At 42.7% G+C, this 17,965-nt stretch overlaps 1 protein-coding gene across 6 annotated transcripts in view; it reads right to left on the bottom strand.

Annotated features, from left to right (window-relative positions):
• Positions 1–17,525, bottom strand: part of pde4ca (phosphodiesterase 4C, cAMP-specific a) — a 57,316-nt gene extending 39,791 nt beyond the window's left edge. For 4 of the 6 annotated variants that reach the window (XM_035800349.2, XM_052477141.1, XM_035800347.2 and 1 more), the window contains exon 1: positions 16,790–17,525. In XM_035800349.2, coding sequence (XP_035656242.1) covers positions 16,790–17,031 — 242 coding nt within the window. In that variant the 5' untranslated portion in view covers positions 17,032–17,525. Of the gene's footprint in view, positions 1–1,029; positions 1,815–10,004; positions 11,112–16,789 lie in introns of those variants that run through there. The other 2 variants (XM_052477144.1, XM_052477143.1) reach the window with 2 other exon arrangements.
• Between the last annotated feature and the right edge of the window lie 440 nt (positions 17,526–17,965).

Here is a 17,965-nt window from a genome sequence, read left to right on the forward strand (position 1 = left end):
ATCCCTCATGATATTGTTGAGGAGATACAAGAGGCCAGTGATTTCCCTGCCCTCTGACTCCCATACTCCCAAATGTACTGCATTATATCTGATAAACATAGATCAGGCATGAGAAAAGGGTCAGAGGAATGAAAGGTAAACATGTCTTCATGTCTCGATTTCCTCACTCCCTACTGGCATTGAGGATGGATTATATGTGACATAAGAAATCTCCCAACTTCTTGAGCCCCGATTCATTAGAGTCGATGGAGAGCTTTGTTGTACGATTTGTCCATAGACGTGAGTGTGTGTGTGTACTGTATATACAGTATATATATGTGTGTGAGCGTGTGCGTGTGCGTGCGTGTGCGTGTGCGTGCGTGTGTGTGTGTGACTTGTTCTCCCACAGCCCACACAGTCTAATTGATAGCGGAGGGGAGAAGCTTCGAGACGCTTCTATGCTGCTGTTTACAGCACTGCCTGCCTGGCGATTGTTGCTGGACCTGCCTGTTCTCAAGTCTCGACTGCTATGCACAAGGCTACTGTTTTTGATGTTGAACATACATATCTAATGTAGGAGGACATCCTTGAAGCTATATCGCTGTAGGCTACAGTATGTGTTTTTTAAAAATGATCCCATGAAGCTGAACACCTATCTAATAAGTTAGACTCATAATGGAGAATACATGATAGGGTAGTTCATTTGGAAATATATATATATATATTTTTTTACTGCTACAGTATCCCATTGATTAGCTGTGATTAGATGGATCGAGATCACAGAAAATAGATGTTCTACATTTCACAAAGAAACCCCTTAATATGTAATTTGGTCTACAGTAGGACTGTGATTATAAAGAAACCTGGGATATCTGGGATATGTCTTTGTAATCACTGAAACGGCTTCTTTGGAGTCATCTCAACAGCCATTATGGTCACTTTCAACTTTGAGTCATTGTATCAATTTTAATGATACCACTCCAAATAGTGCATTCTACGGCAGCATACAAATGGCAAGGCAACAAAATGTAGATTTGTTTAGCATATTACCGCCTGCGTTTTTGTATGATGTCAATAGGCCTGTTGACGGAACAGGGCGATCCACAGACATTCCCGTTCCGCGCTTGGAAAGAGCGATCAGCGGAGAAATAGAATCCACAGTTCCTTGGCACACTCATTTTTCACCTTCCTTTTTCTCTCTCTCTCTCTCTCTCTCTCTCTCTCTCTCTCTCTCTCTCTTTCGCTCTTTTCTTTTTCTCTTGGGTCTCCTTCCCAGGTTGTCATCTCAAGTTGTCATCCCTGTACAACCCAATTGTCTCTTTCTTGTTCTGTCAGGAGGGCCAACTCTTCTGCAATCACCCTTGGTTCTTATCACCTCTAACGCAGAAGCTATGCCCCCGGGCTCCAAAACATAGGGAGAATAATAATGGGAGAAATGTGCATTTTATCTGCTCTTCAAGCACCTAGATTCTTCTAGTTCATTTCTTCAGCGTCGGTATGAAACATCAATGACAAAAGCACATGGATGGGTTCTTGAAGCAAAGCCAGAGAACGCAGACTCTGCCTGCTGTCAATTTCTCCATTTGTTCTCAGTGGCTCTCAGTCTCGGTACTTCTGTCCATGTTTCAGGTTTCTTCAGGTTTACAAACGGAACACCATTATCGTCTTCTATCTGTTTCCATCTGGTTGTTAGAACTTAAACTCAGCATTGACTCCTGTCCCCGTGTGGTCCTACATGACTGGAAGCAGTGGTTCCTGTGTACCAGCCTGCCACTCTAACCCTATGCTGCCTGTATGAGAGAGTGAGGGTGTGTCTCTCTCTCTCTCTGCCTTGCTCTCTCTCTCTGCGCGCGCGTGTGTGTGTGTGTGTGTGTGTGTGTGTGTGTGTGTGTGTGTGTGTGTGTGTGTGTGTGTGTGTGTGTGTGTGTGTGTGTGTGTGTGTGTGTGTGTGTGTGTGTGTGTGTGTGTGTGTGTGTGTGTGTGCGCGCGCGCGCGCGCTAGACAGGGAGCAAGTTTCACTGTGAGGTCATGGCTAAGAAAGGGGGCGTGGCCCGAAGGAGTACGGTTCCAGGCTCCTCAGAATGTCTGACACATTAACCGTTTGTTGCACTTCCACGAGACTGGAACGCTTATGGAGTGCAGTGTGAGTTAATTTAGCTCCTAATACATCAATGTAGTAATTAATGGGAACAACATCCTGCAGGTAACATCAGAGCACAAAATTCTTCGATATTCTCTCATTGGGCACAGTAAACATATTATTTCCGGAGTTATTCCTATGACCAGAAAAAGTGAAGTATTACCTCGATATTAAAATGGATATGACGAGCTGCTGAAAATAATACAAACACAGGGCTATCGATACATTGCAGCCGCAGCGTGATTGGATGTAGGGAGAAGGACGTTTTCCGTTTTTGGCGTGATGTAGCAGAGGGTTTGGTGAGGTGGGGAAGGATAGCTGTTTTCTGGTTGCCCAAAGGATAGGTAGTGTGTCATAACAGGAAGGGAGTATCATGATGTGGTCACTTAGTTCCTCCTGAGGCACAGGTCTTCCTAAGGAATGACTTGTGGTTTTGACCAGGGATGGGCAACTAGTTCAGTCGGGGTCTCAACTTACTGTTGCTAGGTAGAATAGTAAAATACACCAGGTGCAATTTTAAAATGTGATTGTGCATCAGTTTTTCTCTTATGTCAGTCACTGATAGTCAGTCAATTAGCCCATGTCAGCTAACATTATTTACATTGGTAAGTTAGTGTAGTGGCCAGCAATCTAAACTTGTAGTAATCATGGTCGAATTACAGATCGTAGGGCTCCCGTTGATTTTGTTTGTCACTCTCACTCAAATATCATATAAAAAACTGCAAACATTTGTCATAATCACGTCCCATGGCAAAATGTACAGAACGGCAGCACACTTGCTTTAAAACTGCCACGTTTTCTCTACCCCCTTGGCAAAATGTGTAGAATTGCACAAATTTGACTCTAAAACGTAAATGTTTTCAAAATATGAAACCTCACCCGGCTGACCCACTCTAGTCCTAATAGGAGAATTTACAGCGGGACGTTTTTGACAACAGACCACATGTGAGCCCTAAAGTTAAATTCTATGAATGTGATACAATAATGTATGGAATCGACTATAAATGTTGTGGCAAATATAAAATAAAAAAAAGTGATGAAGCAGACAAAAACATCTCATTGCCTAAGTATTCGGAGATAACAAAAGCACTACTTGGAATGACGTGAAATCCGATCTGTAAAATGAAAAAAGAAGTCATTATTTCTACTGCAGCCCTGTCAACAGCTCTTTTCTCCTCAACAAGAGCGAGGCCAACAGATACATTAAAACACATTCTGAGAATGTAAGTCTTTTGCAACAGGGTATTATTGGCAATTACCCCCTACGTGTCTTCCTCATATCTATCTATCGGGTTGCTGTATTCACATTAATCATGTAAAATGGACGCCACTATATTTACTCTGTTTGAGAGCCCTTTTGCCAATGCACTGGTTATGACTTAATCAGCACAATGACTTGTGCTTTGGCAGGTAGGCCTATTACGAGCATATTAGTGGACAAAAAAACATTACTGCCTTCTTGGGATGTGAGATGTACCAGATGGCCTTTTCGCAGAGCAATATTCTATAAATGAAAAAAATATATATATTTGGACTTATTTCACCACAGAGCAAAAAATAAAGTAATCAAAGAAGATGAATAAGGAGCTAGAAGTACAAGGTCAAATACATTATTTCTGGCCTCTTCTTGTGGTGTGAATACACACCGGGCTCCTATCCTCTCCAATTTCTGCGTTATAAAAGGGCTTGGGGAGGACTCTGGCTCCACATCACAATCCTGGAAGCTGGTGGACGTCTGAGGAAAGCCAGACTCCGGTGTTTAGGTCTGGTCAACGTCTTCACATTTGTCCCGAGACAATGGTTCTAGAACAGAACATTGGAGCTATGTTGACCGGTCTAGATTTTATTTTTTAAATGCCGACTATTATTGTAACAAACTCTGACAAGCCGAGTCAGACTACAATAGGCATTCCACCAAGTGAAAAGTAGAGCATCAAGTGTCACATGTTGTTGTCTGTCCTTTTCTGTCTTCATTTTAATATTGTCAAATCACCTGATTGCTAAAAAGCTCAAGAGTGAACAGTAGAACTTGTCTCAGTGTTTGGTCTATAGGCATTGGTCAGTAACCTAGGGAACGCTACAGTTGGCCCGCATGAGCCAGACTCAATGGTGATGTGCCTGTCTGGGGCCGCCGCAACGCTGGCTGCGTGGGCCAACAACATCCCCATACATCAAAACTAATGGACCTGCTCAAGTTGAAAAGTAACATTTGGTGCCATGCATAGACCCCTATTAACATAAACTGCCAAAGGAAACAATGACACAAATCGGATTATGCCAGAAAAAAAATGAGTGCAGGGGGAAACACTGAAAGGATGGAGGGAGAGTTTTGTCACAGCACCTATTATATTAGCTAAACGTGTTGGCTTTAAAAAAAAGAAGAAGAAAAAAGCCAAAACGGTTGTCACCCAGCTAGGAGCGAACCTGCTCGAGTATGTTACTTGCCAAAGCCTATATATATGTCTCAGGGATGTCAAATGTTATGTTATGGCATGTACTCTGGTGGGGTATCAGTGTGTCACCGTATGAATCATAAACTGCCATCTGTCAGTGATAGGGGGTCTCAGGGTGGCCTGAGGACTCGTCAGGAGTGGGCTACACAACCTAACCCGGCCCCGCCCTGGTCTGGAGCCCTCCTCTATGTAACCCTATCTGGCCCAGGCATGCACAGTCACAGTCCCCACGTCACTGTATCACCCCTGAAGCATGGCCAGGCAGACTAATGCACTGAGATTACACCATGGCTAGGTATGTGTGTATTTCCACGTGTTTGTGCATGACAGTTTCACCCACTTTCTATGTATATATTGTATTCTAGTCATGGCTCATCCTACATAAAACATTTTTTTTTTAATCTGGATTATGTGTGTATTGTTAAAAAAAATATACAGTATATGTTGCTAGGTATTACTTGCACTGTTAGAGCTAGAAACACAAGATTACTGCACTGTTAGAGCTAGAAACACAAGTATTACTGCACTGTTAGAGCTAGAAACACAAGTATTACTGCACTGTTAGAGCTAGAAACACAAGTATTACTGCACTGTTAGAGCTAGAAACACAAGTATCACTACACTGTTAGAGCTAGAAACACAAGCATTACGGCACTGTTAGAGCTAGAAACACAAGTATTACGGCACTGTTAGAGCTAGAAACACAAGTATTACTGCACTGTTAGAGCTAGAAACACAAGTATTACGGCACTGTTAGAGCTAGAAACACAAGTATTACACTGCACTGTTAGAGCTAGAAACACAAGTATTACTGCACTGTTAGAGCTAGAAACACAAGTATTACTGCACTGTTAGAGCTAGAAACACAAGTATTACTGCACTGTTAGAGCTAGAAACACAAGTATTACTGCACTGTTAGAGCTAGAAACACAAGTATCACTACACTGTTAGAGCTAGAAACACAAGCATTACGGCACTGTTTGAGCTAGAAACACAAGTATTACAGCACTGTTAGAGCTAGAAACACAAGTATTACGGCACTGTTAGAGCTAGAAACACAAGTATTTTACTGCACTGTTAGAGCTAGAAACACAAGTATTTTGCTGCACATGTCGATAACATCTGCATATCTGGCTACGTGACCAACAAACGTTGATTTGATTTGATGAGTGCTTGATAGCAAAACGAGGAATAATCCTCACAGTTTGTTCCCAACCACTGTCCTTTGCTCAGCCAGTCTCCATGCAAAAGCTAGACACTTCCTCCCTCTAGTGGTCGCAAATAAGTCCTGGTGCCCTGATACTTCCACAACACCCAGGGCAACAACCACATGCCATGTGAGAGAACAGAACAGGCTTCAATACAGAGGCCAGGTCAGGACTGAACAGATAGGGCTTAGAGTTAATACCTTGTTAGAACACTACAAAGCAAGGCATTAGATGCTTGATCCCTCTGACACCTATCAGGACAAAATCCTCCTTAAACATTACGAATCGTATCCGTTGAAGGCAATTTACTAATATGTTCTAAATTAGTTGCAACCAATCACGCTATCGTCATCAAAATATGACCCAATTCAACTTAAATAAATTCAATAAATTCTCAGTCGACATGGTGTAAATATAAACTGAAAGACATTTGCCACAATGTCTTAATGACAGGCCCAAACTGGGCCTGGTTTAATTGTGGTTCATTGATGTGACCTGGGTCTGGACAATAGGGAGGTAACCAGGGAGGGAGGCTTGGAAGCGGCGGCTTGGCGCGGTAACAGCCAGAGTTGGCCCAGGCCAGCCAACAGCCACACTGGACTGGATCGATGTGCTTTGGGAAGGGGGTGATTGGGGAAATCAGTCATGCTGAAAATATGGAGCAGAGCATTGACGCACATGGACAGTGCCCAGCCACAGCAGCGCTTATCGACTATTCTGGGCTGGGGGCTATTTTGGGAACCTGTGGACACTGACACTGTTGTCCTGTAATTGCGTTACCTCGCTTGACACCCTAGATATCTCTTATTAGCACCCCTATTCAGATCCTCGCTGAAAACTAGACAGAAAGAACAGAACAGATCATCTCTACTACTAACTCGCCCAGACCTTGTCTGTAGTCCTTCTCCTCTAGGGAACTACGGCCCTTAAGGCCTAGATCATAGACGTAGAACACATAATGTACTAAGGTAATTCATTATTAGGAATCCAAACATTCCTTTCAGACCAGAACGAATAACTGTCTCTTCCATTGCACCTCGTTAATGTACCATCAATGTATTATTAGTTGACTTGAATGGTGTCGAACTGCAGTGAATCCCATCCATCTCTGCTATAAAAATGATGCCAGTGATGTCTCCAAGTCGTAACGGTGTCCTGATACCAAATGTTACAGAGATGAATGGTGGCCTGGTACTACCAGAACAAGCTTATGAGCTTCTATTGTGATGGGTTGGGAACACATCTAGAATATAACAGACTGCTTTGTCTCGGCTCCGGGGAGTGTGTGTGTGTGTGTGTGTGTGTGTGTGTGTGTGTGTGTGTGTGTGTGTGTGTGTGTGTGTGTGTGTGTGTGTGTGTGTGTGTGTGTGTGTGTGTGTGTGTGTGTGTGTGTGTGTGTGTGTGTGTGTGTGTGTGTGTGTGTGTGTGTGTGAGTGCATGTGCGCTCATATCTGTGTGTTCAGAGGGATTGTCACTATTGGGGGCTAAAGATTTCTGAAGCCAGCAGAATTATATTATGACATGTAGGGCAGAGAGAGGCAGGCTCCAGTGGCAAGCAAAACAAAGGATAAACCAACCCGTTATTAAGTCACCCTATATGGCGCTTTCCCTGAACATGTACACTGTAACTCTATATTCAACATGCATGACTGATTTACTATGAATAATAGTTATTCTCATGAACAACACTATTACATAGTTAAATAGAGCCATGAATAGTAGTTATTCTCATGAACAACACTATTACATAGTGAAATAGAACCATGAACAATAGTTATTCTCATGAACAACAATAAAATAATACCATGTATTGTTGCGGAATAACTCTCTGTTAACTCTGTTGTAAAACTCTGTCACAGACTACGAGAATTTTTGTAGATAGAAATGTTTCCAATCGCACCAATTTAGACTTCCCTAATCCCTACATGAACTCCACTTTGGAACGGGTTGGCAAGACATGCGGCAAGACCTGTGGCGATACTAATCTGGTCATATTATGGGCGAGTGTTCTGTTCTGCTGTCTGTGCACTAGATCTCTGTCTTTGATCCGCTCATATGATTGTGCCATAATCACAGCTGGAGGACTGCTTGGAGGCAAAGGGGTAATATTGAGCTCAGAAGACAGAGTTACTAAAGCTCCCCCATCGTATTTTCATGTCTCTCCTTTATTTAACTCACGGCCGGGGAGTGAAAATGCGAATTTTGGAATAATGGATTAGGCTATATGTCATTTCAACTTTGGCTTTTTATTATTGTATTATTTAGTTAATAAACCAGTATCAACATATTTTTTTGGAAAGCTTGGGATTTGACATGGGTAACCCTCATGGTGTGTGTGTGTGTGTGTGTGTGTGTGTGTGTGTGTGTGTGTGTGTGTGTGTGTGTGTGTGTGTGTGTGTGTGTGTGTGTGTGTGTGTGTGTGTGTGTGTGTGTGTGTGTGTGTGTGTGTGTGTGTGTGTGTGGTGAAGGGGTCTATCCTCATATGGGATCATGGCGTGTCTGATCATCGTGACTCTGCTTGGCTGTGGCCCATCGCCCCCCAAGGAAAGACATCAATGGACACTGGCTGTGCCATCGATACCCCGGTCCCAGCGCCCTCAGGGTGGGACACCCAGAACAACAGAACGCACCACAGCCAAACTACAAAACGCACCATAGTGAAACTATAAAACGCACCATAGCAAAAATGCACCACAGCCAAACTACAAAACGCACCATAGTGAAACTGCAAAACTCACCATAGCAAAAACGCACCACAGCCAGACTACAGTGCCATCACAAAATGCCCTAGAACATAACAAAATGCTCAACACTCCAAAACACTCCATAAAAACATTGAAAACACACCACAGAAAACTGCTGAAACTAAACAAAGAATAGCAACACCACCAAATTACAGATCTTTGGCTTCAACATTGGCTTCTCTTGTCACCTACTTGAGGGTGTTTTAGCACCAACTAAAATGCTGAGTATGTTACTATAAATAACAATCCCGTGGCATATCACAACTTCCCTGAAAGGCAAAGAGCACAAAGTGAGCACAAAGTGATACAACTGAAACCAAATGCAGACAAGTGCAATATGTTAGAACTGTTAGGGATAGCACTTCTTCAGCAGTGAAACTTTGTTAACAGATACAATGATTTGGAGGGGAGTCTACTTCTCCACAATATTCCTCGATGAGAACCTTATGAAGGTTTTACGATCCACTACATAAGAAACCCTTTTGTATCACCAACCAACAGGTAAAAAAAGAGGCAACACATAACAAATCATTATTAAGGATTAATTCATGATCATTATCCTTATTTAATGATGATGAATTATGTCTTACTGGTTACAGGGAGAAAACTGTAATAATTTGTCATGCGTCATGAATGTGAAAAACAACTTATGATAGAGAACAAACATACAGTCCAGTATTTGTTAGTGATGGGGGGTGGATTGATACAGTTATATACTGTGCTATAATTTATATACCATATTATATCGATACTTTGACTCCATGTATCTATTTGTATCTATCTATGTATCTATCTATTTAAAAGGTGGTTTTGTTGGTAGGTAGCGTTAACTAGCGCTACACTCTTAGAAAAGAGGGTTCCATAATAGTTATTTGGCTGTCCCCATAGGATAAGTCTTTTTGGTTCCATGTAGAAGCCTATTGGGTTCCATGCAGAACCCTCTGTGGAAAGGGTCCTAAATGGAACCAAAAAGTGTTCTACTTGGAACCGAATAGGGTTCGTCAAAGGGTTCTCCTATGGGGACAGCCAAAGAACCATTTTAGGTTCTAGATAGCACCCTTTTTTCTAAGCGCGCAATTGGCGGTACCTGCGCCAAAACTCCAGTATTTTTCATCCTACAGCTTGTTCTCCATCTTCATCTTAAATAGTGAGCCAACATGTTTTCAGGACTTTTATTTCCATGACTGATCAAACTCATTTTCTCATGCTCTCTCTTGTCTCTCTGCAGCAGACATACAGTGAGCAATATGTTTGGAGCATCAAATCCTGGTATCGAATTGAAATACATAATAGAATCGCAAGAATTTTGAGAATCGCAATACATATTGTATCGGCACCTAAGTATTGTGATAATATCGTATCTTGACGTCCCTGGCAATTTCCAGCCCTAGTATTTGTACAGTACACACACAACACAGTACAGTTGTGTCAGCAAGTAACTCATCACAACAAACAGCTTACACCACAGGACTGTACCTACCCAATGCATGAGTGCCTTCGAGAGGAGGTGTTGCTATGCACAGCTTTCCTGGGGAAGCGAGAGTCTTTGTTCATCATTGTGCCGGCTACTTCAAAGAGCCAAAGGTACCGGTGGAATTCAGAGACGCAACAGCCTTCAGATGACAGGGGATGAACAGAATGGACCGCAACATTTATGTGGCCTGTCCTGGTTGAATGTGAATGTCCAATGTCTATTGGTACTGTTCAGTTACAAACTAAACATGGTACACCTTGTGAGAACAATCGGTCCACAAAAGCAGAACCAAGTTACACCTACTGCATCTAGCAGAGACACGAGGGATTAATTCAAGTTCTGCACGGTCAATAACAGGTTTTCACGCAAATGTTAGGGCTGGTTTGTGTCCATGCAATTCCTGAGAAGAAGAACAATGTTATGATAAAGTAGTGCCTTCATTGAAAAGCAGAAATCTCAACTGAGCTACCAAAGTTCTACAGGATCTGGTCCCTGCAGTGGGGATGTGTCCTTTTTTTTTTTTTTTTTACTGATAAAGTTCACCTAACTCTGTGTAAACACACCTAAAAAGGCAGAATGATGCCTGTTAGGAGCCCATCTCCGAAAGCATTTGAGTTTACCAACGGGCCAAATCAAATCAATTTAAATTGTGGCTCATATCAGCTGTCAGCACAGGTCTGGAGCTAAATTCCCTGCTTGTTTTCCGTTCTGCTCAACAGCAAGAAGCCGAGATAAACTTTTCACTTTTACTCCTCGCATTCCTAAATAGGTTAACAGCAAACTCAATCTTCCCAATAGCCAGAGGACTGACAGGGGGAGGGGTGCGGGAGTCCTCCAAATAGGGTCCAAAAGTCGCCTTAAAACAAATACTGCGCTGTTCTAGAGCCCAGAAGCTGCTTCTTTCTTTGTTCAAATAAAACCTTGAAGAAATTTATAAAAATCGAGTCAGAGAGAAAATAATCCCAACAATGCTCCCAGGAGTGTGTGGCCCCTCAACCGTCTATATCAGACTCTCCTCTCTTCTCTTCTGAAACTACTGGGACTAAACTCTGGCCTGGAACAAGAAACAACAACACTTACTCCGCCTTGGAATAACAGACAACAACACTAACTCTGCCGAGAGAGAGGGAGAGGGAGAAGGAGAGGGAGAGGGAGAGGGAGAGGGAGAGAGAGAGAGAGAGAGAGAGAGAGAGAGAGAGAGAGAGAGAGAGAGAGAGAGGGGGTCATAAGATGAGAAGTTGGAGCAGTCTGAATGGTGCTAGGGGCCGGTTTGTACTGCTGAACCCTACCAGGACTCTGATAGTGAAGGGAGGAGGCAGGAGGACAGAGGTATTTTCTAAACCCAGATGCAAGGTTCCATTGCGGTCCTCTACGGATGCCTCGTCCAGTTCCCTACAGCTCCGCTACAAGCCGCACTCATAGGACTGACCTGCTTCCAAATGAGGCAGCAGCAACTCACCCCAGTAGCTCAATAAAACTGTGTGTTTTTAAAAATCCAATAGATAATGGGAGGGGGAGGTGTCATGGACATGGAGTTCTGTCTGAGTGCTTAAACTATGGAGCGGCTGTGGATCAGACTTTTCCCGGTTCTTTTTTTAACGTGCACTAGTCCAGAAGCTTCTGCGCATGTGTTTATTCTATATGTATAGTCTGAGAACAGGCTACTCTGGCAAATGCTGCTTGTTTAACCCTTTACACTCATGGGAATTGGCCTATATGGATAGGGTTTAAAATACATGTTTCTTACAGAACAAATAAGAAACGCATGTGCATAACCATGGTAGCAATTGAAAGGGAGCAGGTTGTCATGCTGAAACAGCAAAGGGCCTTCCCCAAATTGTTGCCACAAAGTTGGAAGCACAGAATCGTTTAGAATGTCATTGTATGCTGTAGCATTACAATTTCCCTTCACTGGAACTAAGGGGCCTAGTCCGAACCATGAAAAACAGCCCCAGACCATTATTCCGTCTCCACCAAACTTTACAGTTAACACTATGCATTCGGGCAGGAAGCGTTCTCCTGGCATCCGCCAAACTCAGATTTGTCATGCCAGATGGTGAAGCTTGATTTATCACTCCAGAGAACGCGTTTCCACTGCTCCAGACTCCAATGGTAGTGAGCTTTACATCACTCTAGACGCTTGGCATTTTAGGCTTGTGTGCAGCTGCTCGGCCATGGAAACCTATTTCATGAAGCTCCTGACGAACAGTTCTTGTGCTTACATTTCTTCCAGAGGCAGTTTGGAACTCAGTAGTGAGTGTTGCAACTGAGGACAGAAGATTTTTACATGCTACACGCTACAGCTACTAGACATTTCCACTTCACAATAACAGCACCAAAAGCACGAGCAGGGCAGAAATTTGACAAACTGACTTGTTGGAAAGGTGGCATCCTATGACGGTGCCACGTTGAAAGTCACTGAGCTATTCAGTAAGGCCATTCTACTGCCAAAGTCTGTCTATGGAGATTGCATGGCCGTGTGCTCGATATTATACACCTGTCAGCAACAGGTGTGGCAGAAATTGCCAAATCCACTAATCTGAAGGGGTGTCCACATACTTTTGTATATATAGTGTATGTCACCTGTTAAATCCACTTCAATCAGTGTAGATGAAATGGAGGAGACAGTGAAAGAATAATTTTTAAGCCGCAAGACAATTGAGACATGGATTGTGTATGTGTGCCATTCAGAGGGTGAATGGGCAAGACAAAAGATTAAGTTGTGGGGTGCAACTCAATTTTAGGAAGGTCTGTTTAGTAAACTCAGCGTATATGCATAATCATCTTTCCCCTCTTCATATGTCCTTGAATGTGCCCTTGGTTGTGAGTCCTCAAGTTATTCATATGAAAACAGACTCATATTGTTTATGGTCATGCTTCCTCTGCAGCAGTAAGATCATTTTTACATGAAACAAATATCTCCTGCAGCTGGTTTGCAGCAAAGGAGGGCAGGCATGTTGTACGGTATGTTGCATGAGGCTCCAGAGTGACTACGATATGGGTGGGCAACATACGGGATTACTGTCAAGGAAACACATCAATCCAACAGTCTGAGCATAAGCCCAGAGGCAAAAATATGTATCTACAATACATAATATAGCAGCCTCTGGTGGAAATTAGAGGCATTACATTGTTTAATTGTTTGTCCAATTTCAAAAAGCGAGGGACAATTTGGATCCATAACATGATTCAAACATTGGCCCTGATGTAGTTTTTAGCAGAACACTGTGCAAAGCCTTGTAAAAACCAGACCCAGAGCCTTGTAAAACCAGACCCAGAGCCTTGTAAAACCAGACCCAGAACCTTGTAAAACCAGACCCAGAGCCTTGTAAAACCAGACCCGGAGCCTTGTAAAACCACACCCAGAGCCTTGTAAAACCACACCCAGAGCCTTGCTTTACTATAAACAGGATACTGTTGTGTTCAAGACAACTGTCTGGTGACCTAGACAGAGAACGAAAAACCGTACCCCAAAACAAAAGGATTAACCTGAGCACAATCAGTGTAAAAGGACAAGGATGTGGGTTTTTGCACTATGTCATGTCATACAGAGGGTAAAGCAACTGCAGGAGAGTTGAACCATCTGGAGGCACTTGAAAGTGAATGCCGTTGGGGTCAGGCCTTGATACTTTACGCCTGCTAACGCCGGACAGCACTTAACAATCCTCAAGACCAGACAAAACAACAGGACTGAACAACATACAGTAAGTAGCATATGATTGAATTGTGTTGCTAATGAAACGAGCATCAATGCTATGAAAAAAGGGATGCCTCACCTGACTTTGACCCAGTCAAAGGTATTTTTCTAACAATCAACTAAAAACCAGTTTGAGGTGCAGTACTTTCATTCATCGCTCAGAAATTATGTTTTTTTTAAAACATTTTTTATACTGTGACTCACTTTTATTAGGGAAGTGCCTGTCAGTCCAGCCGTTTTTCTAAGGCAATCAACAAAAAGCACAATGCTTGACAACAAAACATCACATTACACCGGAAGGAACTACTGTGGTTTCCTCCAACATGGTCTCCAACATTTCCCTCAAACTTAAACATTTATCGTCTCCTGCCCTGATAAACTTAAGCTGCCTGTCTGTACGTTTTTCCAACAGACTGCTAGTTTGTTTAATTCATCCCCTTATCCAGCCATCCTGCTATAACTCATCTCCAACAGTTTGTTTCGTTCTCGTTGTTAGGGGCACTGTACATTCTCAGGGGCTCAGGCCCTTTATAAAGCTCTGTCCCTACAGGATGGTCCCTCTTTCTAATTATAGTTTTAAAAAGACCAAATTTCCATGAGATGGACAGATCTGAGATAAACCATAAAGATGGAGTGCCTTTCTTGGTTATTATCACACACTCACAGGCCCGAGCAAAATGATCCCACCAATAAAATGTGATAAAGATGTATGAACCCGTAAAAAAAAAACATCTGTTTATTTATATGCGAATTAGAGGCTAAGCTCCACCATAGGTGACAATGTTTTGTACCATGTTAACAGTCTCAGGGTTTTTACGTTTTTCATGGTTGCTGAAATACGTTACATTTCTTACAACAATTCAGAGACACCTCTTTAACAGTCCTGTGTGCTTACTTCTTACTTCTTGTGAAGGTGTGTGTGATGTTGATGAGTGCAATTTTCTCCGTTCTCCTAAACTGCACTTTGCACAAGCAACACATGGTGTATAAACTGGAAACACCCATCCCTGACAGACACTGTCACAAACATATGAGAAAAAAACCCCGTGAGTGTTTTGCTGTTCGAAAAAAACTGTCTTACCCGACAAAATATTTATTTCGCTCCTAAGAAAATAAGGTCAAGTGCTCTTTAATCGGCCCGGCTGCTTCGTCTCTTCAACACAAACACAGTAAATTTTTGATTTGCATCAATATCATGGGTTATGACTTGTGGGAATGGCGTAACAGGGTCATTAAATGAATCCTACCAATAGGCTTAGTCAGAGAAGGGCTTGAAAAGTGTCCCTATCAGGCAGCTGTCCTCATTAAGTCCTACTAGAATGAGCGTGGCTCTGCCTTTTCAGGGTACGTCAACCATCACGTTGCTTTCTAGTATCCGAGCAGAAAAGTTGACGAACCTCCGCGTATGACAAAAAGACACCTAGTCAAGAAACACATCTGTACTTGACAACGCAGAAGAACTTGAGTATACTGTATGACTCCACTTCAAAGAGAGTCTTAAACTTAGGCCTGACCAGGTTATTGGAGGGGAGATTGACTTAATCACTACTTGTTTTTGTAAGAAGTGTTGACATGCTGAATGTACCGAGATGTCCGTTTAAACTACTAGCACACAGCTCGGACACCCATATATACCCCACAAGACATGCCACCAGAGGTCTCTTCACAGTCCCCAAGTCAAGAACAGACTATGGGAGGCACACAGTAGTACATAGAGCCATGACTACATGGAATTCTATTCCACATCAGGTAACTGATGCAAACAGTAGAATCAGATGTAAAAAACGGATGAAAATACACCTTATGGAACAGCGGGGACTGTGAAGAGAAACACACAGGTATAGACACACATACGCACTCTACACATATGTACACATGGATTTGTATTGTAGGTATGTGTTATTAGAGTAGTGGACTGAAGGAACACAATGTGTTTGGTAAAGTGTTGTGAAATGTAATGTCATGTAATATTTGAAATGGTATATAGCTGCCTTAATAACTGCCAAATACTAATAAAAATGAAATATGGCAAGTTTGTCATCAGTGAGCCCATGTTCTGTAGGACTGTATATTGAACTACAAATAAAACTCTGGTCACACAATTGTAACACTTCTTCAGTAAATGTATATAGTATGTTGTAGGCTTAATGCAAATGTACATAATTGGCCTATATTTTTTTCACCTCAGCAGAGCACCCAATGAATAAGTATTTGGCAGACCAACCAAAAACAGACTAAATTCAAATTTACTTGGCAGTTGTTTTTTTTACCTTTATTTAACTAGGCAAGTCAGTTCAGAACCAATTCTTATTTACAATGTACAAAATTCTTATTTACGTAACCCGGCCAAACCCAAACCCGGAAGACGCTGGGCCAATTGTGCACCGCCTTTTGGTCTACCAATCACTGTCGGTTGTGACGCAGTCTGGAATCAAACCAGGGTCTGTAATGACGTCTCTAGCACTGAGATGCAGTGCCTTCGACTGAAGCGCCACTCAGGAGTCCTACTTGAAGAATATCATGGTCACCTAATCTAATTTGTTTTGTCAGTCCACAAGAAAAACAAAGACACGTGTGCAGATTAAAGAGGGGGTGAGATTTTAAAAAATTAAACAAGCAAAATCCAGAGAACAAATATTTTATACTCCATAATATTGAGTGTAAATCTGTTTATTACAACAACTCTAGTGTATGAAGAGGACCTTGTAAAACCATTTCATAAAATCTTCTAACTTTAAAGAATCCATAATATATTTTTTCAAATCAACAGTTACTATGTGCAAAACACAACAAAGAAACAAGGCTCTGTCTGACTCATTTAGACCACCTCGGGCCAGAGGAAATTCTGCTAATACACAACAAAGGCATCTATTCAAGCACAGCACAAGTCAGTACTTTCAAAAGTAATTGTTAGCTGCAGTATAAACAACCCTCACTGCTGACTTAAACTTCATATCACCTTGAGAAAGGGTCTCGAAGAGTTTTCTTCTACCACCTTTGAAGGTTTGCTCTCGAAACACAACGGGGTAGTCACACAACCCTGAGGGACCCCAAGCTCAGATAAAACAGGCATGGAACACAAGGAGGTCTTTACCTGGGAGTGTGGGCCAGAGTGAAGCGCCTCTGTAGACTAATGCTCCGGTTCATCAGTAGCTTCCTGAAGAGCAGCGGGGAGTTTCGGGGTGACCCACGCGGGGAGTCATGGGGGGACATCTTGGGGGATGTGCCTGGCGATCTGGGCTTGAGTTGGATGACCGGAAGCCTGCTGACCGACACCTCCTCAGACTGTTCTTCGGACCGCTCCTCCTCAGAGCTCTCAGAGCACGCTTCACTCATGGCGTCAGTCGTTTTCACTCAGTTGTTTGATCCTGGTTCCCCCTGTCCCTTCGTCCTGGGGGTGGCAAGTAGCCTAGAGATTAAGCGTTGGGCCAAAAGGTTACTGGTTCAAATCCCTGAGCTGACTCAGTGAAAAATCTGTCAATGTGCCCTTGAGCAAGGTACTTAACACAAATTGCTCCTGTAAATTGTTCTGGATAAAAATGTCTGCTAAATTACTAAAATGCAAAAAATGGAAATGTCCTGGCTTGGTTATGCTGTCCTGGTGAATCTGATCAACCTTGAAGCTTGGCTGTTCTAATCCTCCTCTCACAAAACTGACTGGTCAGCGCAGAGGCCAGTAAAACCTGGATTAATCGCTCCATTAGTCAGGGATACAACTAAAACTGACTCTAGAAAGTGCTCTGATAAGAGCACCTGAAAAAGCTAGACAGCGCTCTATCTGACCCTGTCCTTTATTTGAAAACAGCCCTGTCTCTCTCCAAAGATCATAGTCGTGGTTAATGGACTCAAACATTAGCGCAGTGCAATCCCTCCCCTGCCTGCCCAGGCTTTTGTTTACATAACTGCTAGGCCTTCCCTCCCTCCCTCCCTCCCGACTAAATATGGACGTCTGATTTACAGTGAACGAGAGGCATGACAGATCACCCCCTCCCCCTCCCCTTGCCAGAGCATAGCACTGGTCCACTTCAAACTATGCTCCATAATAACTTCCTCTCTCAATTTCTCTGAGTATAAACATTAACCCTGCTCAACTTAACATTACTCTGGTCTAAGTCCCAGCGCTATTGCTATCCATTTTGCCTTTCACATGCTCACAAGTCTACCAGGAAAAGTCACATGAAGGGCCCGCGACTATAAAAAAGTTAGGGTAGATAGAATTATAAAGAGCATGGGCCCTGTCACGATGGCTCTCTCTATCTGTGACTAGGGT

This window comes from Oncorhynchus keta, chromosome 23 (genome assembly GCF_023373465.1).
Source record: "Oncorhynchus keta strain PuntledgeMale-10-30-2019 chromosome 23, Oket_V2, whole genome shotgun sequence".
In the NCBI taxonomy this organism is placed as follows: domain Eukaryota; kingdom Metazoa; phylum Chordata; class Actinopteri; order Salmoniformes; family Salmonidae; genus Oncorhynchus; species Oncorhynchus keta.